The 27124-nt window shown below is 40.4% G+C and overlaps 1 protein-coding gene across 1 annotated transcript in view; it reads right to left on the minus strand.

Moving 5' to 3' along the window:
* Positions 1-1981: 1981 nt before the first annotated feature.
* The window catches only part of LOC139650132 (calcitonin gene-related peptide type 1 receptor), a 28673-nt gene continuing 3530 nt past the window's right edge, over positions 1982-27124 (minus strand). Inside the window, exons 2-13 of the mRNA XM_071526688.1 lie at positions 13705-13813; positions 11980-12133; positions 11089-11199; positions 9893-10005; positions 9498-9589; positions 9223-9349; positions 8732-8885; positions 7884-7944; positions 7257-7323; positions 5961-6179; positions 4803-4844; positions 1982-3917 (exon numbers count right to left, since the gene is read on the minus strand). Of these exons, the coding sequence (XP_071382789.1) occupies positions 3690-3917; positions 4803-4844; positions 5961-6179; positions 7257-7323; positions 7884-7944; positions 8732-8885; positions 9223-9349; positions 9498-9589; positions 9893-10005; positions 11089-11199; positions 11980-12133; positions 13705-13779 (1443 nt within the window). The 5' untranslated portion in view covers positions 13780-13813 and the 3' untranslated portion in view covers positions 1982-3689. The remainder of the gene's footprint in view (positions 3918-4802; positions 4845-5960; positions 6180-7256; positions 7324-7883; positions 7945-8731; positions 8886-9222; positions 9350-9497; positions 9590-9892; positions 10006-11088; positions 11200-11979; positions 12134-13704; positions 13814-27124) is intronic.

The raw sequence follows: 27124 nt of genomic DNA on the forward strand, positions 1-27124 counted from the left end.
TCATGGGAATGTCCCAGAAGGGGTTAAGATACTGAGGCGTTTGTGTAGTGTCTGGCTGTGTTAACATCCACAAAATAAATTGTATTTGTGTTTGTGATTAAACATTCGGGAGGGACAGAACCTTAGATGAATTGTCCAGAAATTGAATTTCTTCAGCAAACTATCTGAACTGGAAATAAAGTTTTAAATTTCCCCTTCCTCCAACCCAATAATCTTCTGTGCTCTGAAGCAAGGCATTTCATTTTTCCAGTTGAGCTGCTCAGTGGCCCACATCTCCCAGGCATGTGTGTGTGTGTCTATAGCCATCACTTCACCTCTCATGCACTCCCAAGTCATTACCATAAATGAGAATGTATTTTGTTCCAATTTGCCTGGTAAAACAGGGCTTTAACTAACTAACTAACTAAATTGTCCATCTTAAATTTTTGATTTGAACTTTAATCTAAGAGTTTCAAACATGTTTGCAGTGATGATTGTATAACTTGCGTTCTGTACCAACACTGGGCCACCTGTGAGTATAGTACAGTATCAATATGAGCACTCTTTGGTTTTCCACTGGACTATAAAACAGTTGTGCACATTGCTTGTATGTCACCAATGTAACAATGATGTTCCTGCTAACACAATTTGAAAATGGACCAGCAGTAAATACTGTATGTTGTTGTGTTTTACCGGCACATTAATGTACATTAATGTAACAAACCTTTGCACAAAATGCAATGGAAAAGGATACTGTAATGTATTGTGAGTATGTGTATGGCATTGGTACACCTGTACAGTAGTCTCACTGTCAAGAACAAAGATACATACGAGAGTTGATTGCTAGTGCTGTGCTATGCTGTATTAGTTTGATCAGATACACACAAGATAGCAACATCGTCCAATTCAATAAAATAATAAAAAAAGAGACATTGTATGTAAATATATATGTTTTTCACATCCAGAGAATAAAACACAACCAATTACATTCAAACAGTAGTGTGGAGTCAAGGTGTCAAGACCACAAAAGTTAAATACAGTACAGTAAAAACAAAAACTACAGACACTGTCCTCAATGCTTTTGTCATACTTTACAATGTGTCGCCAAAACTTCACTGGGTACTTCATAAACCCTTTACAAGACCTTTGGAAAGTCATTTCAAAATATTTCACACAAAAAAATATACAACTTAAAGGGTGACATAAAAGTTACTACATTTGGCAAAAGGCTCTGGTGTATCCACCATTATGATTAAATTTGCCTCATAAATGATTATGATGCATCACTATACAGTAAATGACTTATAAATGGTTTATGAAGGCTGTGACTATATGTACTTCACTTGCTCCAAAGCAGCGCTATGCCCGCCCAAAATTAAGGATATACAGTTTAAGATAATGATGAACAGAGAAGAAACTGTCCTGCAGATCTGACAAAAAAACATAATACTGACAGTACATATGATAGACTTGCTTTGAATACTGTGAATATACTCTAAAAATCTGGAAATTTGTACCAGCAGCTTATCCCACACATACTCAGGCAAAAGTAGTTTTATCAGCTAATCTGAATATAATGCAACCCTAACCGCACAACTTCTGAGTGACTTGGAAAAATCGTGACCCAGGTAAACACCTTTGCCTTTGATACCCTTCACTGAAATGATAAAGGAAACAGCCCCTTGTTTGGGAAGGTTGGATGTGTCTTGTTAGTTCTCACTTGTCAGCATGTTAATGACAGGCTGAAATGTTTCATGACAGATTCATCAAGCTACAATAAATGTAGTTCACTCTTTATTGATAAGTGTGTCAGGAAACATTTTGTGAGCCTGTTTGTGTGATATAAATAACTTACACAGAGGGTAGTGGTACTGCTCTTTCTTCAATTTCAAAATGAAGAAGTAAGAGGATCTACCAAGGGTGAGAGTGAATAATAAGGGCAGAAAGATAGCTTGTTGAAAGCCCCCTTGTTAGTAATACCCCCCCCCCCAATCCCCACCCCTCCCTTTTTAAAACATAGAAGTGGAGCAAACAACTTCAACAACGTCCCACACACTGTCACATAAGACGGTTGCTTCATGGTTGAATGCTTCTGAGCATAATGTACTCATAAATACTGTATATATAAATCATGCACACGCATGCGCGCACACACTCACACACGCACGCACGCACACACACACACACACACACACACACACAACTTGCCCACCTTTCAGCTAGATTTACAAAAATATATACATCAACTGATAGTGACTAGTGTTCCCAGCATTTTGGACGATGAATTTTGAAAAAAATCCCCAAAAATAAAGGTTTTGGATTTTGAGCAGATGAAATGAAAGCAAAACTGTAAAAAAATATATGTGCCATGATTATAGCCCAGGTCTCAACTAAAATCTACATCCGGAAATGTTTAATTAAGCCTCAGTACAGCCCTCTTACACAAATGCTTTAGAAATGGCCTGTAATGATGTCATTGTTTTTGCAATATTTGCACAACGGTTTCCTACGAGACTTGATAATCTTATTACATGGAGATATCCTGGATGCATTAATTACTTATTAAAAGTAATTTGATACGAGTTGGGCCAAACAAAGCAATGCGTGGGAATGTGATGCATATGTTTTCAGCAGAGCCAGATCTTCAAAATTCACTGTGTAAGTTACATTCAGATATAATGAGCACATATGAGAATACCTGTGATTTCATGATGGTTATGCAGTTAGCAAGTTAAGTTATAACCCACGTCATGGTTTACTGTCAACGATGCACACATCAATAAGGAGCGCCTAAATCTCCTAACGGATGTTACACACTCAAAAATTAGCACTATATGAAATTAAAGTAATAATGGAGCCCACAAGCAAATTGTATGACTTTGTAAAGCATGTGCATTGACTGAACACATAGAGACAGATGGAGAATTGCACTGAAACCAACATGAAGTGCATTGAAACCAACAACAAGTACATTGAAGCTTGATATGAAGCTGGCACCAAGTAATATTGGTAATAAATTGTAGTATGTCCATTTCAACTACTTTTCAAATAATTACTGTACGGTATTTATTTCATTTTCATATAATCATTGTGAATAAGAATATTTTGAGGTTCAGATCAATTAGGTTTAACATATCAAAAAGACAGAATATAGCTTTAATATTATGCATATATTAGAGGTTCTATCTCTGCTCTGCTTCTATGTTAGAAAAAAATGAGGCAGGCAATTTCTCGGTTTGGCACTAACCATGTCGCAAATAATGTTTTTTTGGCAATTTACAGTATAAGTGAAGGCTTTTTTGCATGACATGATCCCAAAAGGATAGTCAAATAGTTAATATTCATCCATTTCAAAAATATTAGCCAGGTATAGATAGAAACAATCTAATTACCAGAATATATCTGAAACCAGCTGAAGCAGTTTCAAACTGTGGACAAAATGCAACGCAGGAATATTTGCATCAAGCTCACCTTACAGTACGGTTAAAGGGCCCATGCCGGTGTGACAGAGAAAGGTAGCAAATTGTTTCAAGTGGGTAAGAGCCTGGCTATCCGATCCTTTTCCAACCGGATCGCTAACTCAGCAAAAGAGTATCTGCGGGGAAGGGGCGAGTTCTGAATCCCCTTGACGTGAAGTTGCCCTGGTTGCCATGGATCTCCAAACATGCTGCAGTTTTTGAGGTGGGACGGGTGAGGGCAAGGTCCCGTCCTCAGGCGAAGGGGTTGTCCGATCTGAAGATGGAGGCGTCATTGTCGTGGCATCCCTTGCCGTTCATATGTTGTTGTTCTGTGTGGCTGTCGATGCTGTAGCAGCCCTGCACCTCAGTGATGGACGAGGCGGTGTAGGAGGCCGAGCGCAGGGCGTCCGAGTGGGTTCCTAAGCTGCTGCCGAACTGGATACGATACTGGTTCCAGTGCCTCCTCAAAACGCCTTGGACCTGCCCAGAGACACAGCATCCAACATATTAATGGGATGGGTCATGAATGATTAGTTGACATGCTATGTGATGTGTTTGCACTCTTGTGTTTTTTTTTGTGATTTTTGTGATGTTGAGTAATGTTTGTACTCTTTAAATGTTATGTCCTTGTTTTATTATGTTCCTTTTTGCTGTAAAAATTCTGTAAAGCGCTTTGCAACAAGCATGTTTTGTTAAAAGCAAGAAATTCATTTGATGTGTTTCTACTCTTATACTCTTGTGTTTGTACTTTAATCTTGCATTATTTCATTATGTCCCTTTTTGCTGTAAATTTTCTGTGAAGCACTTTGTGTTTTGTTAAAAGCACTTTCAAAGTAAATTTGACAATACTATTTTTCTGTATATGGACCTAAACATTGGCTCTAGATTTGACTGTAAGAATATAGCTCAGCAAAGTTCTGGATCATGGTAAGATGTTTTATACCAACTTTCTACACAAACTGTATTGCACAATAGCACTTATAGCCCCAGTCTTTATTTCTGCCCTAATGATGCATCTCAACAAGCATTCGAGGAGCTAATCTGTGGCCCTTGTAAAACACCCAATCCAGACAAAAAGGGGGTGATTTTGTGCGGATCAAACAGCAGCAGGGTCGATAGCTATCTGTGTACAGTCTGTGGCTGCTTGCCAAGAGGGTAAATGATCTTCAGTCTACTGCGAAGCCCTCGGAGGACTGGGCCTCTCATCCAAGACACTCCCCTTATCCACCATCCCCCAAGACGTATGCCCCCCGGGTCAGGCAGAGGAAGTTGCCTAATCTATCCCTGATCACGCAGGGGAAGTGTGTGTGTGTGTGTCGGAGAGAGAGAGAATAAATTTAGTAAAAGGGGATGAACCCATCTTACTTCTCCATTGAAAAAGCAGAAGATGGTGGCCACCAGCAGGCCCTGAAATTCAAACAAACACAAAAAAAAAAGATGAAATATGCTCAGCATCAGCCTTAAGCATCAACAATCAAAGTCTCTTCAAGTCGTTAAATCTGGAGAAAACATCCTAAGCTCTTAAACACCCCTAAAAAGACGTTGTGAGGCACAATGCAATTTCTCCACTTTGATTTCTTTTGGCATCCGCCCCTCCTAGAGAGGTATGTAAAATGAGAGAGAGAAGCAGGAAAGAGAGGAAGTGAGGAAGCGAGGCACAGAGAGCGAGAGTGAGAGAGAGCGAGAGAGAGACTATTAAGTATGATTTGTGAGCTGATTCAGCCTGTTGCTCAAGAGGTTCTCAACACGCCGCCTGTGATGGGACAAAGCAGGACATTTAGACAAAACCGAGCCAACATCCAGTTGATATTCAGCCCCCCTTCAGCCCAGATAATTCTTATGCCTTCCTTCCTGCCGTTCTTCCCCGGGTTACAACATAAACAAAGGGCTGTCAGAGGCTGATGGGAAGACTTGGCTTTTACTAAATGCTGAGAAACTACAGGTTTCAAGTTCATGGGACGGTTCATTTCAGAATCAGAATCACGTTCAAGTACAATAAATGTAGAAGAAATTGGTGGCATTGGAGGAGAGACGTTGACACGCAACAGTGTTTCACAGTACATACTGACACACACGGTACAAGGACAACAGGACCTCACGAACAGTGCAAGGGAACACTGCATTGCATGCGATGGACAGTTAACTATAAATACCACTCCAAAAATATACATTCAACATGCATTCCGGCAGCATGGCACAAAGGGTGGCTGCAGCTGTATTTTTGAAACGGAGAGGTCTACTTGATGAAGGGTGTTGGTCTATAAGTGGGTTTGACCGTCATGCAACCTAGATCAACTTGATCTGGACGGCTGAAAAATAAAAAGCTGTTTTATCCCAGCAGTCATGACTAAAAAACTGAAGACACTTGGAAACCACAAGGTCAAGGTGCTGTTTTGGCTTGAGAGAAAATAGCATGCAACTCTTATATCTTCACTTAAACCACATGAAAATTTGTCTGCACCACTGTCTCCACTCTGAAACATAAACCACGTACTGTACCAGATGCAAAACACACCGTCTTACCTGGTAATGCATTAGTATGTGCATAATGTAGTCGTATATTTCGGAGGAGACCCGTCCTTCGGGCTTGTAGGGAAGGAGGACGTACTGGATTCCCAGAAGAGGCACCAGGATGAGGGTGGCCCTCACAGCCTTCATGTAGAGACTCGACTCGGCCTGATGGGTCACCTTCAGTTTGGTGATGAGCACCCGCACAATGTTTAGTAGAAAGAACAGGTTCACCTGCAGAGTGAGGAACACAGAGGAGCACAGAGAGAGAAGTGAGCATAGTATTCATAGTATTCCCATGATGTCACATGCATTTCCTGCCAATATGGTGCTTTACAATATACACAGCTCATTGGCTGTGGTTGTCATTTGATTATAATCACCTGTTAATTTATTACAATCGCCTGTTATTTTCCTACCAAGATGGCTGTGTAGTGATGTAACAGAATTCCAGATATTAGCTCCTGTCTTGGTTAAGATCTTATTTTTGGGATAAGTTGTTTACAGTGTATCCACTTTCATATCGTCCCAAAAAAATCCCCATATATGTGAATGGACAGAAAATTCCTGAACAATACCACAGAAATAAGACTCAGTCAGAGAGCAAAAACCAAAAGTAAAAAGAATAGGATGCATGCACGCCTCAGAGTGATGTGAACAGGAGAAGATGTTCATGACAATTCAAAACCTGTATTCCAATTATTAATGGATATTGTATGTGCCCTGCTAATATACTGTAAGTACACAACTCAAAGAGAAATTAGTTGCCACATAATTTCAGTCATATACTGTGCAGTAAGACTAAGGTTTAAACAAAATAATCATGATGAACAAACATTTTGGTCAACGATTTCTGGGCCTGAAACCTTAACGAATCATGGTGAAGGTTGTATGAGGCAGAACATTTTACAGATTATTGTGATCCTAAGGGAATCTTAAGGGGCCAGATTTCTCTGAAGCATGCCCGGCTGTGGTGATTAGGTGAATTCCTAGAATGCAACGGGGGTCTGGGGACCAGTGGGTGGATCCTCAAAGCAGCGGACCCATTGATTTCACAACAAAGAAAAAAAAAAAAGCCTCTCACTATATTATGCTTGCCATGATACTGTGTCCTGCTTGCAAACCTCCGACTTTGTTTCCACCCCGGAGAACAGAACAGCAGCTTATGTTTTTTTCAGCTCGCACAAAAACTAGTCTACCGGATGGACATGGAACAAATGAAGCTGTTCATTTCAGCGAATCGATATTAATGTGATTTCCATGGCTGTAATCCATGTCTGTGCTACAATTAATGATCTTGAAGCATCATACCAAGAGAGCAGCGCAGATAGGGCCGTGGATGATGTAGAGTAGCGATGTTTTAGAGCTGATCCAACAACTGCAGCAGAGGAGGAGACAGGAGAGAAAAGGTTACACCATTAATGCGCGGCCTGACACCTGACCCGGATCAATGGATTTGCTGCCAAATGGATTTACATGAACAGCTCAGTCGGGGAATCCATTAGAAACTATCGATGAGATCCAACAGCTTGTTTGGATGTGTGCAAGACGCAGAATGCAGGATAACAAAACAGCAGATATTTATAAATAATCTTTAACATATGACATATACATATACATGATATATTGATCTTCGGCTGGCCAAATCTGTTCCATCTTTCTTTTCAATTACTTTAAAAGCATATATGTACATTCAGCTATATTTCATATACTTTTCATTCACATATTCTCACTTAATATGTTCTAGTGTTGAAATTATTGGTTGCATCGTGTTTAAAAGCCTCTATTTGTTTGTTTTCTCTTTGCTGTATTGCTTGCTACTGCAGTAACAAAATTTCCCCAATTTAAAAAAAATGGAATCTAATCTGTATCTATAATATTATTGTTCTCAACAGCTGTAACATCAGTTTTAACCATGCGATTCATTTGAGTACTTACTTGTCATTGTAGTAGTAACTTCGAGCAATGGCATGTATGGACGCCGGAATGAGAGGGAAGCCTGCCAAAAAGTTAGTGATTAGTTACACTTGAAACTTAAGACATAAAATCGTGTAATCAGTCTTAAAACCTTAGTTTTCTCAAAGCAAGTGAATAAATCTGCCAATATATTTGTATAATAATTTGTTTCCAATGGTGCTGCTCTCAACTTCTAAGATTTTCTTTCAGAACACATGACAAAATCTTGAAAAGAGGTCGATCCCTCGGTTTCAAGGTGCTGTCACTTGATCCAAGACAATTTTTGAAACTTGAGTTGCACTGAAAACAAGTGAAACTATCTCACCCTACTGGCAGATTTTGGGGTTGAGCTGTAGTCACAGCCCCTTACAATATTCTGATATTTAAAATCACACCGAAATGAAAAATGACTATTTATGCCAAAAAAAAACCAAGACAAAAAATGTGTTTATGTCAAAATCTCTTTACTTTTAGTTAATTGAAAACAGAAAATCATCTTCATTGTGTACCAAGAGGCGACATAAAGATTCCAACGAATAAAACCATCACAGATTTTTGAACAATCCCGCCCCTCCGTCCCTCCCATCAAATAAAACTGCCTTTCTCTCCCTGACTGATATCCCATTGGTTTACATTTTTGAATGATCCCTCCCCGCGTTATATCCTGCCCCCAAATCCTGGTTCAACAGGAAAGTTGAACATTATCACATTAAGTAAGATGCTCTCAAAATGCCATCACTTGTGACACCTAGTCTTGTTTTCACTTGTTTCAACAAACTACAACAAAAAGATCCACCATCATTGAGCCAACACACAGTATCATGACCTACCCCATCCTAGAAGATAGTACCACATCAGGTGCTGCTTCTCTGCAAACACTGCCACCACGATGAGAGTGTGCAGGTATATTCCCTCACATAGCATCCAGAAGTAGTTGCAGCCAAAGAGGTACAGATGAATGAACTGGGACACTTTGCAGCTTGTCTAGAAAGAAAAAAAAAGACAGACAGACAGACAGACAGGCACACACTAAATGAGGATGACTGCTTTTTAATTTTCCAGTGCCGTGGTTTCATCCTATGCTTCTATTATTTCCTGCACATGCATGAACAACATGCTGCATTTTCACAGTTATGTAAAACTAACGTAGCTATTATAGCCTTGAATAATTAAAGAGTGCAGTTTCTAGAGCAGCCCTCCTGCGTTTTTAATACTGCAAATGGGATGATAAAAGAGACGGCACATCGCACAGAGCATATAGCTACTGGTTGAATTTGAGCATTTTTTGAATAAAGTGATCTTTAAAAAAAGAAAAACTCACTGGATTCCTCTGCACCAATTCCTGGTTGTTTGCCACTGCTGTCAACCAGATGATGGTGATCACAGAATTGAGAACAAAGGAGAAGAAGAGGTTTTTGTGAAGGGTGATCCTTTGGCAACTTAAACTCCTGCAAGAAGAAAGAGGAGACATTATACTGCGGTGCGGTAAAATAATCAGGGGAAAAAAAAACAACCTTATCTGTCTAAATCTAATATCAGCAGCGGAACTAACAAAGCATGTTAAAATGAGGTCTATTGTTTGGTTTGTTGACATACTTGAAATGGAAGAATATTCCCAGGGAGATGAATAGGGAGGTCAGCGACAGCCCATGTCCTATGAGGGCCAAGTAGAAAAGATTCATTGCAGTCTGGAAGAAAACAAGAGAATGGAAACAGATTAGATTATCTGGATCTCGTAATGACTAGATATGCTGTGAGGAGCCTGCAAAGACAATCTGTTACTGTACGGTCATCAGGATGTTTCTATAGACTATGGTGTTTCAATAAAAATGCTCTTCAAGAGAATTCTTATCTTTTATTCATAAATGACCAACTTGTTTAAACAGAGGAATCCCTTTGGAACCTAAAGCTATACACATTTGATCCAATTTTAAGGAATGACAGTGAAATCACGTAAAAGCTAATTAATGTCATGTTGGACAGCAGCCCACCATTCTGCCTTCACTGGTGTGTTCATTGCAGCGGGTGTAGTTGGTCCATGTCCGGTTGCTCTCAGGATGCAGGAACCAATGGCCATTATCAGTGCAAATCTTTGTAACCATCTCTGCGGATCAAAATGATATATGTCATATATAAAAAGTCCAAACACATTGCATACAGTGCAGTTTTTGCATACTATACTTAAGAACACGTTCACTCTATAGGCTGAATCTTAGCTGCACTTGCAGTTGCACTGTATCATTTCTTGGTATTTAGGCTTTGCAGCAAAACAACTGAATCCTCTGGGATTTGAACAAAGGGAGAAACAGATGACAGAGTGCCATTTGATATTAAAGTGGAGAGGTTTCCCCTTGACAAACAACCAGATGTGTTAAAAGGAGAGGGAATGGTTGCTGCCTGTATCTCATCTGAGATATTGTGTGACTGACAGTCACACACAATATCAGACCGGGGCCAATCATCAGTCCCTCCCCCAATTTCATTGTGGGCGACAACAATACATGAATCTATATAAAACCACTGAAGCAACTGATCAGCGGGAATGAATGTAATTAGAGGTCTGCACATCCTGTTGAAGGATGAAGGTTTGGGTAATGGAGGCCAAATATGTTCCATATCTCTGGAACATCGGGTTACTATAACACACACATTCGTGCACATAAACACCCACACATAAACACACAAGCACAACTATAAAATGCCTATAAAATCCAGAGTCATAAAGAAATATCTACACATACATTTAGCAATGTGTTAACCTGTTTTGGTAACCTGTCATCCAGGTTAGAGATTTTGTCGGCAATTGGAAGTCGAAACAGATCCGATTCCAGTCCTGTAACTTTAGTTAAACATGTTGGACTTATCTACCCTCTTTGCCATACTTTCCCTTCTCTGGTAAGTTTACTATTTAAGAACAGATGAAGAAATAGATGAATAAGAATAAGATGTATCAGTCCAGACTGTCATTTGCCCTGGCTATCAGATGTTAACATTCGTCTCCTTAAACCCAAAAAAAGCCTTTTCAGTTCGCTTGTAAGAGGACCAAGACCCATATTTTCAGGCAGTCATTGCAGTTATGTCAATGTCATTGTTTTCACTTGCCCAAATGAACCAAACTAAAGGAGTAAACACTAAACCGCTTGGTGCAAATGCACCCTTTAGTGCTAGTCTAAGTCCAGGGTCTCACCTGAAGGATCAAAATCCTGGAAGTAGTCGGGGCAGTGCTGCTCTGAGGTGAAGCCCGCCTTGGTGTCGTCCCAGCACAGCCACCCATCCCAGGTGCGATTACACATGGGCTCTGAAACCACAGGAAACACAGCAGGAAAAGTCACACATTTAAAAATTTACATATTAAAAAATTCACACATTTCTGCGAGCTTAGAAGCACACACTCTTCCACCCTCTCAAACCTCACAACAGAAATCTATAACTCTGATGTTGTGCAGCTGCTGTGCAATGACAAAATAAATAATAAATAAAACAGTATTATTAATAATACATACACATATTATTTTTAGTTATTATTTGGTGTACGAGCATTAACAAGAGCCAATCCTTAAATGATATGGAGGTTCATCTTCGAGGATTAGTGTTACTGAACATAATCCATTAATCCTCTTTATCATCTTAACTGTGATTATTTGCTTTATTAAAAAAGAATATCAAGTAGGAACTCAGGTTTTACAGTACTAAATGTATCTAATGGTTTGGTGTCTTGAGTAAAAAACACAAGCTTTCCAGTCAGGATAATGTCACAGAGAATGTACAGTATATTGATACTGCTATACATGCAGTCTTCCTTTTTGCATCTTTCTTGCATCATGAGGGACAGCACTGCACTTATTTTGCCTTGTACAATATGTACTGGTAAACAGGATTTTGATATCACAGGAAATGTTTACTGTACATTAATTTCAAACACTTCACAACAAGTGAGGCTGAAAAGCATTACCTCACATGATTTCTGGGTATCAAAGTTCAAATGTTTCAACAAGTTACTTCTTGCTGCCATTCTGAGCCGTCAATGTGTGAAATGTATTATTTATTTATTTAGTTGATCGACATCATAATGATCTACCTTGTCTGTAGCTGTTAGAGTCTTTCATTATTTTTTGGTAGCACTCAAACTGTGCCGTCACGATCTTGTTCCTGGTGACTCCGATGTCGTGGTAGACGTTGGTCGGATGCTGCTGCTGCGTCTCATTGACCTCTAGACTCGCCTTCACACAAATCTGCAGGTAAAGAGAGAAGAGGAGAATACGTATTTTGAGCAGGTTAATCCTGCTGAGATCCTGACCTGACATGGCCATGGGACATGAGCATCACAGGAACATTTACAGTTGAGAAAACTTTATTTTCAAGTCTGTGTTGAATAATGTTTGCGCTTTGCTTTCATAAAAAATGTAAATCATTTTAAATCATTTATATTTATTTTTCATTCATGCGTCAAAGATTGTGATTTTGTAATTGTGGTATTATTCCAGTTGGAAAGGATTGAAAAGCTACCCCAACGTCAGATTTTGTTTTTCCAATAATCCTTGTGAAGCATAAAGCTTTGATTTCTTTCACCTCTAGTGGAATGGAAGATTCCTAAGGGAAGATTTCTGTTTTCCTGCGTTTTTGTGAACGAATAATGTTCTCTCCTCTTTCAGCAGCTACCATCGATTGGCAGGATCTTATGTTTTTGTGTTTTCTGCAAAAAAGGTACCATGTGACAAAAGGTAATATAACACTAACAGCAGCGTACTATCATATATTCAGTATTTTTGCCATGGTGTTATGTCAGAAGAGGCATTGGGGGCTTTCTAGATGGGTGGTTACATCTATTGTAGCTCCGTAGAATCAGGCGTTCAAAGCATTTCACACTGATCAACACAAACACTTTATCTTTGGTGCTTTATTTTGTGTTGATTGAACAGTGGCATATGCATCTCTTTGTGTGTGTTCTTTTAAATTGACTTTATGTGCATTTAGGGTCTAACGCTGGGGTGCCGGGTAGGTTAGGCTATGTAGAATAGGTAGATTGTTTGTCTTGCTAAATCTGCTCTTGCCCACCTTGTGTTTTTCGCTATGTTTGTCCTATATAATTTTGTTCACCATTTATTGTGTTTAGTTAGACCTAGCTAGACACATTCTCTGTAAAGTCCTCTGAGACATGCTTGTGATAAAGGGCTATATAAATAAACCTGACTTGACTTGACTTGCATCAGGTTGATATGTGCAGTTTAGACAAACTGGACACATCTGGTTGACAGTTTTTTTTGTATAGAGGTCATATTTTCCATGGAGCTCAAATGGATTTAATGGAGGTCTGTGTATGTTAGACTCCCTTTCCTGTGTTCTAAATAAGGACATGGTGACCATCCTGTTTTAATAGGTTCCAATAGAGTGCAGAGTCGGAGTAAAGGGTCAGAACGGGGTGCAGACACAATTTTTCCTGTGAGGACTTATTCCCAAATGTAGCGATAGCGCGGACTTTTTGTTTTTACGTTTTGTTTTTTTCTTAGTTGCCTCCTGTGAATAAAGCAAAATTTTACAGTAATAGGATTAGGAACACTTCCCCCACCAAGATTTTCCCATCTAGTCCAGCAATTCAAACCAGTGAGCTTTTAGGTTACTGACATCATACTAAAGTTGCCATATATCAAAGTTAATTTTTTAAAGCCTTTGCTCTCCTTACGATTAGGACTTCTGACATACAGTAATTTGTTTCCCCTACCAAACACAGACAAAATCCAGGCTGTGTACAAGTGCAGGCTACGTTAAGCTTGACAAATGAAGTACGTTTTGTTTTCTGCCTTACCTCTGTTGGATTACACAGCAGTATGAGGGCCACCATCCAGCTCCGCCCAACACCATCCATCTTCCTTTCGGCCATGTCGAAGCTGCCCAACGATTGACCAGCTACAGATCTGGAATGGAGAACAAACGAGCAAGCACTGTCATTAAAGCGCAATAAAACCCTCTGACAAAGGGCACTCCGCAGTCCGCGGCGCTCCTCATCTCTCCCAATTATGATAAATGTTTCACCCGACGGCTTACATCCAGTGAAATGTGCCTGAGCGGGCTCCTCGCCTGAGCCGTTGATATTATGTGCAAGCAAGCATGATGACCTGCTCCCAGTGCGGCTCTGGGCGGTTGTTTGCCATCACGGTCACTTAGGGCCAATAGAGCATGCTATCACTTTGGCGCCAAACATTCAGTGTGGATGTCCAGGTCTACAAGCTACACACTCAGGAGGGATCTAGAACGATGCTGAGACACATGAGGTCCTTTTCTCCAACACTGTAGTCTTTCTTGTGTAGCTAAATGGGAAGAGTGTGGCTCTAACACTGTCAGGGTCGGGGGTTTGAATTCCCCTGCTACACGTGCGTGTGCTCATGGTACTGTACTTGTAATGAGCTTTGAGTAAAAGCAGCGATGTGTTGTTGTTAAGGCAGACAAACACACAGGGCAAACATTAGAGAATCCATCCCCACCCGCCCTTGCAATTAGGGATGCACCGATCGATCAGCCACCGATCGCAATCGACCGACAAGCGTTCCAAGTAGGTCATCGGTGATCACTGTTTCAACTGCCCCATCGAAACAAAACAAGAACATCAAGAAGGATGTCGAACATATGCTGTAAAAGCTATGAGCCATGTCGTCCATCTGATATTGACAGTTCATTTCTGACCTTGTGTTTTCAATTTCACAGCCTCTGACCAGAAAACCTGATTGGTCCCTATTTGAAATACATTTCAGTTCCTTGTCCCAATTCATGTATAGCTGAGATTTTAAAATCTCAAACGATTTGCTCGCTGTTGCTTTTTGTTATGTTAGCCATATTGCCTTTTATATCATTCATTCTCTGACGACAGACCAAAATGTGAGACCACTTTTTAATCAGTCTCCAGGTGTGCAGGTGTCACCCTGGGAATGTACACTTTCAATTTAGAGCAATTGCATGGTGATGCTGGTCTCTCATCAAAGCACAATCCCAGAAAACTACTTAAAACAGCGCTGCAGGCCACTGGGATTATATCACTGCTGCTACATAGCTGATGAGACAAGATTCAGATGGGAACATATCCCACAGGTTGAATAAATCTGCTTTACAAAATAGAGGTGTAAAAGGGAATTTCAATGTTATGCAAAATGCACTTGCCCTCTTTCTGACCTATATACAATGTAATATCTTCATGTCATATTAGAGATCAGAAGGGTGTGTTTGAAAATGCTTTGGACACCTTTTTCTAATGCTAACATGGAATAATCTCCTTGCTTTACAGGTGTTTTTTTCAAAGTCAGGGTTTAACATGATTTATTGAGATGCTCAGGTACATCAGATAGCCCAGTTTTAGCCTGCTACGTCTAATGTTACACTGCTTCAGAGTTACCAGCTCAGGTTTGCAACAGGCTAGCATCCTTGAGAACAGATCCAGTTCTTTTATTGTTCAGGCTCTGTAGCACAAGATGCTATTCAATAAAAACCTTGTATCTATTTTCTCACTGACAGTGAAGTATTTTCAAATTCTACAATGGGTTTTGAATGTGTTTCACGGGCAGTAGGTTTGTGAAACTTACTTGGCACATACACGGCCATGTAAACTTTTAATTCAAACAAAGAAATTAAATTTGCAGCTAATTTGCAGTTATGAGGTTTCCCTGTGAAAGCAGCATTATGTGTAGCTTTGCCTGTGCCATCCAAATGTAAAAAGGGTGATATCCTGACATTTGGTATTTTAGTTTGTTATTGTTTTTACCAGACATTTGTCACAGTGTGGGACAACAGTTTCTGTATCGCCACCTAAGGCGACGGAAAACTGCTTACTAGCAGTGTTAGCATACTTAATTCAAACCACTAGGTGCTGCTAGCCCCAAGCTAGCTTATTAGAATGCATATAGTTACATCCATTGGTCTCAATGTGAATGTGTAAGAAGTGATTTTTAACTGACTTTTTTTTTTGCATTTAAAAATCACTTTTATGGCATTTCTGCTTTTTTGGATAGTCACAGTGAAGAGAGACATGAAGGTTGGGAGAGAGACGGGTATGACATGAGATAAAGGTCCAGGACATCACAGGTACATGGTGTACAAACTCAGCCATGTTGGAGTGAATTACATTTCATTCAAGACTGGAATTCAATAATGCCTGCCACAGCCCAAAGGAAATAGGTCATTATTTGTATTCGCAAAGTTTCAAGTCTAAATAAATTATGCTGGAATGAAATAAGCTCAGACTGCAACAGGAAAATAGAAAAATATTTGAGAGACAAGCATTCATGAATGATTTAGGTCCTTCGACATAGACTGAAAATTAAAGCACACAAATAATTCTCTTGTATCATTGATAACTGATCGACAAGAATGATAAGTAGGCCTATTATATTTGACATATTTGAAGTATCATAATGCGATTTGGGAATGTAATACTACGAGTTCAATGCTACAAATTATGCAAAAAATATCCAGCTTAAGCTTCAACAGCTTCATTAAAAGCATGAATATTCATTGTTTGACCTTTGTAAACACTTTCAAGTACACTCTCCTACAATACAGTGACACACAAATAAATAAGCAGGCTAACAGCTCTAGCAGGGAGTCATCAACTAGTCTATCACCGAGGGATTTGACCACGTTCATCCTTACAACTTCCCCCAACTCTATCAGCAGAGGAACTGGCCGAATGCCTCCCCAAGTCTGCTTGGAATTAAAACGCCATTACACCGGGGAGAGGAGGTTGTGTGGGAGGTGGGGGGGGCTTACTGAAAGTGGGATTGTAAAACATTATGGTGATGTGCAAATTGGAAACAGCCAGGAAAAGATCAGCTGCTCTGTCACAAACACACACACACGCACACATGTACACACACAAACACACACAGCCTGCTATGCCAAGTTCCCCAGCTGTTTTTGGCAAGGGCTGTTTTTCAGACATTAACAAACTGACACAGAGGATATATCTTGTCAGATGACAATACAGAACAGACGTTACAGGGTCCATTCCCAATAGTTTCCTCGCTGTTGCTTTTTGTTGTGCTTGCCACTTTTAAACGTAGCTTTAGTGACCAGACAGCTACAAATAATGTGTAACGCTATTTAAAAAAGCTGTAGTGTAAAATGCTTTAAGAGAAAACCTTGACAACTCCCATCCAAATGCAAAGAGAATGCTGATCATTAAACATCTTCTCATGCTGTCATGGTCGACAGCATTATTTATGGAGGAAATGACCACAATATCCTCTGCCTTCAACTAGCAATGTTTATGAGAAATGGAAAACCACTTACTGCATGCTTTGGCTTCTCAGTGATTAGGGCTGGGTACCATGATTTGATATTATGGGTCACGTACAATATGATATGAAACAATACAATTCAATATAGAATTTATAGAATTGGTTTTAGGTCTTTGTAGAATTGACAAACGAAACCTGCTCCTCTGTAGAACAATAGTATTGATATCAGGGTTTGCAGAATCATTTTTATTTTTTTTTGGTGGGGCCCCGGTAAAGGCCAGATGACATTATATGCTAATTTACAACAGAAGTGGCATCAGCCTTATCAATTTCAAGGTGCCTGCAAGTTTAATGAAGGTAAATCTAGGACTTTTGAAGACCTTTTCAATACCAGCTAGAATGGAGTTTAAGACCAATTTAAGACCAGTTTCATGTGAAACTAGAAGGAGAGCGCAGACCTTCGCCTAGGTTTGTGCTATTATTGCTTGTTCGTGAGTCGGATCCGGATCCGCTCCAAAATTTAATGGGTTCTTCCTTGGCCCATGCTACACCCTTCCACGAAATTTCATGGAAATCGGGCCAGTAGTTTTTCCGTAATCCTGCTAACAAACGGAACCGAAAACATAACCTCCTTGGCAGAGGTAACAAACAAACAAACAAACAAACGGCACCGAAAACATAAACAAAATAAATGTCTTATCAGATATGGGTCTGCATGGCTAGGCTTATTTCAACATTTTAAAAACTCTAAAACTGAATTGAAGACTTGCTGCATTTATTCAAGGACTGTTGAGGCCTTGGATATAGATAATCAAAGTCAAGACATTTTAAGACTTTTTTTCAGGGCCGGCAGACACCCTTAATGTGTTGACTCATGATCCAAAATTGTAACTAGATTTGTCACACGTCACTTTTGAGAAATAAAGTTGCAGTCAGACATGTTGCTAAATCTAGCCACAGGATTGTGAAGTTGGCAACAATCGAACAGTTGCTGTCTTTAGCTAAGCAAGCGGCACCGTTCTAAAGTCCCGCCTACACAACCAGTGAGGAGACTGGCTCAGCAGTCTTCTAGTAGAACACTGGGCTTTGGCCAGCAGGATGATGGATAATAAACAACTCATGCTTGCCAAAATTTCACCAATCATTTGTTTCTCCTTCAACAGAGTGCCGTGAATTGCACTGATCAAACATGTGGCTACTAAGAGTAAGCTACACATCCATATAACTGGGATGTAATCAGGGGAAAAAAGCAGGTAAAAAAAAAGCAGAACATAAACCTCTCATTAGAAATGAATGGAAGCCAAACCTGAAACCCTGAAAATAGCTTGAAAAATCATATAGGTTTTTTCTAGAGGCAACATTGCTAACTTTACCTCCGAAGCTCAGGCACTAGACTTGATTATTGATCTATTTGGGTCAACTTAATCCAACCACTCAACCGCGCTAACTGTGGGTGGTCCACTATTATCTGTAGTACCTCCGAGCGGTTCATGGAAGTGGTTAGTCATGGACACTTTGTGCAAGAGCTGACATCACCTATTACATCCGCGAGCGTGCAGAAAGATACCTGGAAAACAGACCGCGCATAACAGCTGCTGCGCTGCTCGCCCATGTGGTGGCAGCGCCGGGCCTTCGCTTATCAACTCCCATTGTCCCTGCGGAGATGCCGTGGCGTGCCGTAAACATCCTTCTGCCCTCACAGGATGTTTGGCGCCCCATCCTCCAAGTTCCGCTCAGTGGCATTCGGATATCCATTAGGCTAGCGGAGAACTACAACACCATTACAGCTTTGTTCTATAGCAGGATACAGGCTGTACTAGTGAGGAGAGTAGTGATGCAAAGTGATGAAGTCCTGACATGCAGAAACACTGACAGCTTCTGCTAGACAGGGTTACCTGCATTGTATCATGTCGTGTTTGGTCTACATAATATTTCTCTCTATCAGTGCCACCAAGACAAATTCCTGTGCAATTATTGTATTTGGCAAATAAAGTCATTCAGATTCTTGTGAGAAGCCTCAGTGTAAAGAGGAGGAATACGACTTTAAATTTGGGACTGCTCTCAAATGTTTAAAGTCACATTTTTCTCCGGTGTAAATAGGGTCTGCGAAAAGATCCTCTTCAGCAGCCAAGCATCCAACCTGACTGACTTCTATCAGTGGAACAAACTGGTTCCACCAATGTTACTGTAACAAAATCTAAAACGATTGGGCTTATGGCATGCTTTCTGATGTGTCCAACACCAGCTGGTGAGGACAGAAAAAGAAACACTGGTCCACTGCAATGTTTGTTTGATTCCATTATCAGCTTCTAAAAGCCAAACACTAAGCTTGTCACTGGTGTACATAGATAAGTACTGTGTAATTACTGTATAAACACATGAGACAAGAAAATAGCCAGCTAGGGAAACAGTGCAGTTATTCTTACTGAATGCAGCAGTCAGTACTAATATGTCACTTTCTGGGTCTCAAGATTTCAAATGACTTGCAGTCTTTTATCATTTTGATAACCAGTGAGGGAAACGGAGAACTTTTGATTCAGGGTTCAGCTTCAACCACAGTCAGATCTCATGTCCATTTCCTTAACTGATTGCAGTTCCAAAGCAGTTCATGTTTATAAGATTTTATTAAGATATTTAGACAAATTGTAAACACTGGTCCTTACATTTGATGGCTTTCAGAGGGGGCAATAAGACAACAGGATGTTTTTGTTTTTTTGTTTTTTTAAGCACTGAGTTATTTAGTAGTGGGGGAAACCCTCCAGCACTGGTGACCCACCGCTACTGAATGAATGGAAGGGGAACAATGGCTGGCAAGCTGAGTTCAGCTGCAGTGTGGGGTTGATCCTGGAGATCAACCATTAGTTAAGGTCATGGCCACAGCCAACATGCAGCTTTAAAGCATTACACTACTGGCAGATGTGACCTAATGACTTCAAAAAACTATCTGGTCTCTAAGATAAGAAACAATCAACTGGCCAAAAGATACTGATCTAGTAAAAACATGCATATCCCCTTTGGCAATATCACAATTTGCTCCCATTGAGATTTTTCAACTGCCTATGTATAAACTGATGCTGTACCTTAAAAGGATTTCAGTTTCAAAAGTTTTGGTTCTTGAAACAGATTATCAAGTTAATGCTGAATACAGAAAGACTTGGTATTTTGTCTTTGTCTTGGTATTGTTGGCCCTGATAAGTATCAATCCTAGGACCAAAGTTTGATCATAAAAGACTAACACCTATCCCCTCTCACTTCGTCAGTGTACTGTATCATGGCGTGCTTTCTTTACTTTCACAGACCCAGTTTGTTATTTTCTCCGACGGTGCTCCTGCAGGTGACGGTATTCCTTCCGCGCAGCACGTGCTGGAGTGCTTTCTGCAGACAGCAGGTGTCCCAGGGCACAGACTTTATCAGCTGGGCTCATGTTACCTTAACATGAAACACTTTTGTCAGGAAATGGACATGAGGACTGCAGGTGCTGCTCAGTACGTCACCGCAGCCTAACAAGCAAGACGACACCACACATCCCAGCTGGACTGCGTCTGCATATACATTCGGTACATGCTGGTTTTAAAACACACATTAGTGCCGATGGTAGAACACTATTCAAAACCTCTCTTTGGTTGTTATGTCAATGGATGTGAAATGTGAACTTTCAAGTGACGCATGAAGCTTGCCAGGAGCGATAATCTTTCCATGAATGTATATATAGCATTACTTATAGTCCAACTGTTTCATGTGCCCCTTGGTGAGGAAAAAACAAAAAAAGTTCCCCCTGTATTTCTCCTCTGTTTTGCAAGAGTTTTAAGGCACCTTTTAAAAAAGTTTATAAGGAAGAAGGCATGATAAAAGGTAAAAAGGAAAGTTTAGTCTTATAGGAAATCGTGCTGATAAACTTTGATGCCAGCTGTTGAAAGCACCGACAGATGAGGTAGTTGAAATGGACAGTGAGGCAGCTCAAGAGGCATGGGGCCATTATCCAGAAGGCTTAGTCTCCCACTGTTGTGGGTCATTTTGTGGGCACAAGGAGAGGCACTGATTGGCTGGAGTGGAGGGAAGAGATTCTAGGAAACAACAGATTCTAAGAAAAGTCCATCACTGTCTTCACAACATGCTGGGCATGAGAATAAAATAAATTTGAGGCTTTCTCCCTCTGGAGAGCTTCCTCTCTCAATTAACTACGGCAACACCAAGACCAAATATAGCTGGGTCACGGCCCATGGACATTTCCCATGGGATCAGCTGTACATTTAAAGATAATCTCTCCCGTGTGACTGAAAAAATGTCTGAGTTAGACTTTAACATCTCTGGCAGCCATGTTAGCAAGCCCAGGACATGAGAGCAGACCTCATGCAAGCTCCCAGGTTGCCCAGGGCACCACCAGATGTCAGAGAAAACAATAACACTCCCACACAGATGTGAGGGAGGAGTCATCTTTACTGCATGAAACGACTTCTTCAACTTCTCTGCATCCACCCCCTTCAACTAATGTGATCCTTTGCATTGACATGGCAAGAGAGAGGTTGTATTTCACGCCTATAGCCTTGCTGCAGATAACAAACCCAGATGCCAAAGCATTCATCTCATTGCATCCACACCCTTGTGCCTACATGCCAACTTTCTCAGGGCCAGCAGATGGATCTACTCACAATTGTGGTGTGAGTAGTGGTGGCATTGAAGAAAAGGCCGCATTCTGATATTAGCCCAAGGGAAAATAACAAAGGGGAGGCAGGCACCGGTGCTAAATATTGTTTACTCCACAATACAAACAGCAACAGCAGCAGGAATAACAATGGGTGGATGTGTGAGCCTTAAAACTGCAGTGTGAAAATGGTTCTGCCTTCATTATAGCATTTATTAATTTATCCATAGTATTTATGCTGTTTCTATGCACTGTGAGGCATTACGTGTTTTCTCTGATAACAATAATGACTCTGATTCTGTGTGATCAACTCGCATCAAATAATGACTGAAAAGAAAAATGAGAAAATGAAGAAAAACAATAGAGGCATTTCAGGGCATCACTGGTCTACAGCTATATGGGACAGCTCTAGGACAGACTATATCAGCAAAGTTTCATAGTAGCTTGGACATCCATCCTGAGGTACTATGACAGTTATATGCATCTATCATTGGGTCAACATCGCTGCCTGGCTTAACATCCAAACTGCTGCCAATTGGCTATGTTTTGAGAGATTTGAAAGAATTTGGTATGAATGTTCCAGACAGAGATCCTAAAGAGTTTATAACGTTTCAGGGAGATACTTAGAACCCTCCTTCAGTTAGAGAACATTATGTGATAGGCCACACCCACATTAACCAATCACAAACAAACTTCATATTATGACTACAACTTGGCCCTTCAGCATATACACCAAATGCCATAACACGTGGTCATAACATGTTTGTTATTTAACCCAATTTTGAGATATTATTAACTTGGCATTTGTAGCGCACCTATTGGTTGATTTAAAAATGGCTTGATCCTCACACTTAGCGTAATCTAATGAGTAGATCTGCCAAGCTTCTTGATGAGCAGACAAGCTGTCATGTTATGACCCCTTTTATAGGCCACACCCTCTTGTTTCTTGATTGTTTAATATCAGCCAAATGAATAAAGTTAGCAAAAGTCTGTGATTTGTGTTTTTAAGAGCTTGTTCCATAGATGGGTCCTACCAAGTTCAGGCAATCAGGCGAACAATGGAGAAGGAAAATGTATTTTTCCAGTTATTTCAAAATAGCAGAAAATCCATTATGGCGGACATGGGTGGTCCAATTAGCAAAGTTGTAGAGCAAGTCCAGCTGAATATGAGTAGCAAGTTTCATGTAAGCTCTACGGGGCTCCAACTCCAAATTATAGCATATACTGTATACAAGATGTGCAAAAATGTGCTCATATTTACATTAACCAGTCTACACAGGGTCATACTGTACATATGTACAGAGAGTGTTTAGGTGTGCAGACGTGCATTGTAAAACTACACACCTTATCAAATACAGAGGGGAGACGAAATAAACAAAACACCATATAATAAAGGACTTTAACTTTGAAGTAGGCTTCGCTTGTTATTAACATCGGGGCACTCAGGTTTGACGTATGCAGAGTTAACCACTACAATAAAGTACAAAAAAGCAACCGGGGGAGGCGCATCACAACTAGACGACTGAAAAATGTTTAATAAACAATGTGGTTATTTAAATAAAGGAATATCTGAAACAGTAAAGATAAAACTCAGAGAAAGAGAGAATGTGCACCTCTTATCTTCCTCCTACAGCCTTGTTATTGTTGGCAAGTCCAATAGGCCTAACACTTGCAGCTGCCTGCCATCAGTAAATTAGCTACACTGTGTGGTAGTATGGTAGTCTTCAACAAAGGAAATGGCACTAAGAGAAATAATTTATTTAATAAGAAAATACATTTGATACGCTCAGCATTGATAATGCTGAAGAATGCTCAATGTTGCTTGTAGATTTTACAACAAAAATCCTTATTTCAGCAGCTATGCGTGGTGTAACCACAAAACATGTTGGCACAAGGACAGAAAAGCATTAAAATCTAAATCACATCTTGCAGGAGAAAAGGCAAAGCCTCAGCCTGCTTGTGTTTTGTCTGTTTTTTACGTCATCGCTGGCCTCAGCCGTCAGGTTGGAGCGGGTCATCTGGTGCACGTGTAACCCATGTAACCTGTTTTAATATCAAGTGCTGACTCCGCCTACCTGGGCCAGGTTAGGCGTACGCCAGTGGCAATTACAAATGGACCTTTTTCTAAGTCCCAATTACAAAGACAGCTACACGGGTGAGTCATATTAAGTTGAATGCCAATGAGCAGAATGTGTCAGCTTTAAAAGAAGTCTGACAATCACCACTTCTATATGCGACTTTTCAAAGCAACATGAGGCAACTAACAGCATTCCAAAGAGGCCAAACAGTCACTGCCCAATTGCAGGTGCATCAGTCACAAAAGCAACAACATTTTTCCACGGCCTCCCCAATCACCAGAACGTGAGTAAATGTCAGAAGTAAATGTCATTGAACCTTTAAGGAAAGTTCTGGAGCAGAGGTTTCAAAGTAGATTTCCACCTCCTTCCTCCCTCAAAGAACTGGGTGCTTTCCTGATTGAAGAACGGTCCAATATCCCACTACACACAGTCCTACACACAGTCCTACACACAGTCCAGGACTTGTATGACAGCATTGCAAGGAGGACTGAAGCTGTTGTGAAGGCATCGGGTGGCCCTACTCCTTATGGGGGACTTGCTATTCAGATATTATTAGGTGTTTCCGTATTTCCCTGTATATTCAAATTACAGGTGTAGATTACATCTCATCCCCTCAGTTTTGCTTCATTCTCTCCTATCGCTTTCCACCAAATGGTCTCTAACAAAATATAAATGTCATTAAAAAAAAACACTATTATGACCATCTATTTTGCTGAACAGAAATGCCATCACTTTCTGAAAAGGCAATATTACATCTCCTTCTATCTGAAAACTCACTTGTTTCAACACCACGCCATCATCTTAAAAATGTTTTAACACATATTACAAGCACCGTGGTTGTCTTCAATTTACCTCTACAGGAAGTTAAGCGTACTGGAGGTCTGACCATCGGAAAGAATCCTGTTCCAATCCTGTTCCACGCTCTAGTCTGCGCAAAGGAAAAAATAGTAAAAATACCTGGTTAAAAATACACAGGTTAAAAATAAACCCGGCACCACCACACACTGCACCTGCATAGCTGGTAGAAATTCTCCTTGGTGTCGATGTAAATGTTTCGATTGGCGCTCGGAGGGATTCTGGGCTAAAGTTTAAATAGCCCAACCTGCTGAGCATGTGCTCCCTGGGTAACCCGAGGCACACAGTCCGCTGGGAAATTGCGGCTAATTCCACCAATTCTTTCCACTACATGGAGCCACGTTCGCACAGGTCACTAGATTCTCTGTGTCAAGTGCATCAAATCAAGTGCAGTGGATAAAGATGAGCTGACAGCTTTACGCAATATAGCTTAAGCTTTCTTTACCAGTGTTATTTATTTTCCTTTCCATATGATACCGCTGCATGCTAATGGGATTTTAAGTATTTAAGACCGAGTTTCACATTTTTGTTTGTTGCTGTGATTAGTAGTCATTAAACTGGCATTCACCCCCAAGGATTGCCCTGAGACTTTAAATGGGTGTTGTTCTCTCTGAGTTTATCTGGGGATGAGGAGAATTACACCAATGATGCTTCAGCTCAATTATCATTTTGTTTTTTTTCCTCACTGTGGAAACATAAATCCACACAGAAACCTTATGGGATCTCTCTGCAAACTGGTAACATTCACTATAACCCTAACTGTGTTCAGCCATCTACTTTTACTTTGTGTCATTCTATCCACCCCAAAGTTTCCAAAGCTAAAGTACATGCCACACTCACATTTGATGTTAATAAAAGGGATTCCCGAATTTCCAAAGTATTTTATGTGGTCTGGTTAAAATGTTTTGATACAGACATGGATCAGAGGCAAAACAGGAACTGAAAAGAACAGGACAAATGGCAAGAGAACAGAAAAAAGACAGAGAAAAGAACAGCTACTAATGCATTTGTTGTTTATCCTTTTGGTAAAACACTGGTAAATTAAAATTGTGGGCCTGCACAATTTCCCAAGGTGCACCACAGCTTTTGAAGTTTTCAAAAGCCCTATGGAGTTTTATAGCTTAATTCAATAACGACATCTCTTTTAGGTTTGAGGGTCTTCCAGCACTGATGAGAGTGGTTCCCTACTGGCATTGCATGACAAAAATAACCCTGGAGCTGGGTCAAATTCATTGCTGTTTTAAGAAGGCCCCCCATGGAAGCCAAATAATATCCTCTGTGTGCACGCTTTACGCCTAGACTTGACCTCCAAGGGGGCTATTCACGTCATTAGTAACAGGCTTATGTTGCACCCCTGTGGGTTTGTGTACCAAAACATTTAGCTGTGCTTACAAGAGTGGGCTAACATATGAGGATGAAGAATGGAGGTCGTGCGGAAGTCAGTGGTTTTGAAATTGAATTTTTAAAGTAAATATGTTTGGAGAATATGAATGGAATGTAGAAATTAATAAGCTGTTCAGGCAGCAGCATGCACAGCACCCGGCTTGTTAGTGGCCAGCAGAAGAAGACTGGCTGCACTGTGGGAGTATGTGTAACTGTGAATGTGAAACAGCATGATGCTCAAAGACTGTACCTGCTCAGCAAGCATCCCTGGATAAATACAGCCTTAAAAAAGGGTTACTGAGATATGGTTGTGAGCCATAAAGTAAATCTAAGCGTAAATAAATGCCTAGCAGCATTATCACCAGCTGGGACAAGTTAAGTGATCTGTGGGCCTTCCTCTTGCCCTTTAGATAACACTGAAATTTCCACCAGAAATTTCAAACACCATAGTTTAACAGTACAACAATAATGTAAAAATGACAGGAGACCCTCCAGCCAATCTAAACCAAGTATTCATCCAGGTCAGTACCAGCTGGAGAGTGAGTTTTTAAAAGCCAGAAATGTCAGAGCACCCAACGAAGTATGACTCATTGCTATTGATCAGTAACCTTATAAATTATGATCATTTTGTGCTATGGGACAGTAAAAATCCTGAGTGAACATGCACCTTATACTGCAAAACAGTTACGATTTGGCATTTTGTTTGAATGTAATTGTATTTAAAGACTTAGGAATAGGTCCTTCACATTTTGCACACAAAAGTTATTTTCCTAATAATGCTTAAGTTCAAACAGTAGCGCACAGGCAAAGGAGTGAGTCAGTGAGCAGTGAGCAGTGGAGACTATACAGTAAGCACACACTCACTAGATACACACAGACACACACACACACAACTTCCCAGGGACCATTTCTCCTTTTCTGTCCGACAGAAACCCCCTCCCTCCCTCCCTCCTTCCCACCCAGTAAATCAGGAAGGCTGTGTCTCTGGCAGTTTGTTTAGCTCACACAAACACGGAACACCCTTGGAAACCGCACAGCCTCTTT

This window comes from Centroberyx affinis, unplaced genomic scaffold (assembly GCF_046629955.1).
Source record: "Centroberyx affinis isolate AG114_WGS23_722 - 3 ecotype Tasmania unplaced genomic scaffold, CSIRO-AGI_Caff_v1 ptg001445l_1, whole genome shotgun sequence".
In the NCBI taxonomy this organism is placed as follows: domain Eukaryota; kingdom Metazoa; phylum Chordata; class Actinopteri; order Beryciformes; family Berycidae; genus Centroberyx; species Centroberyx affinis.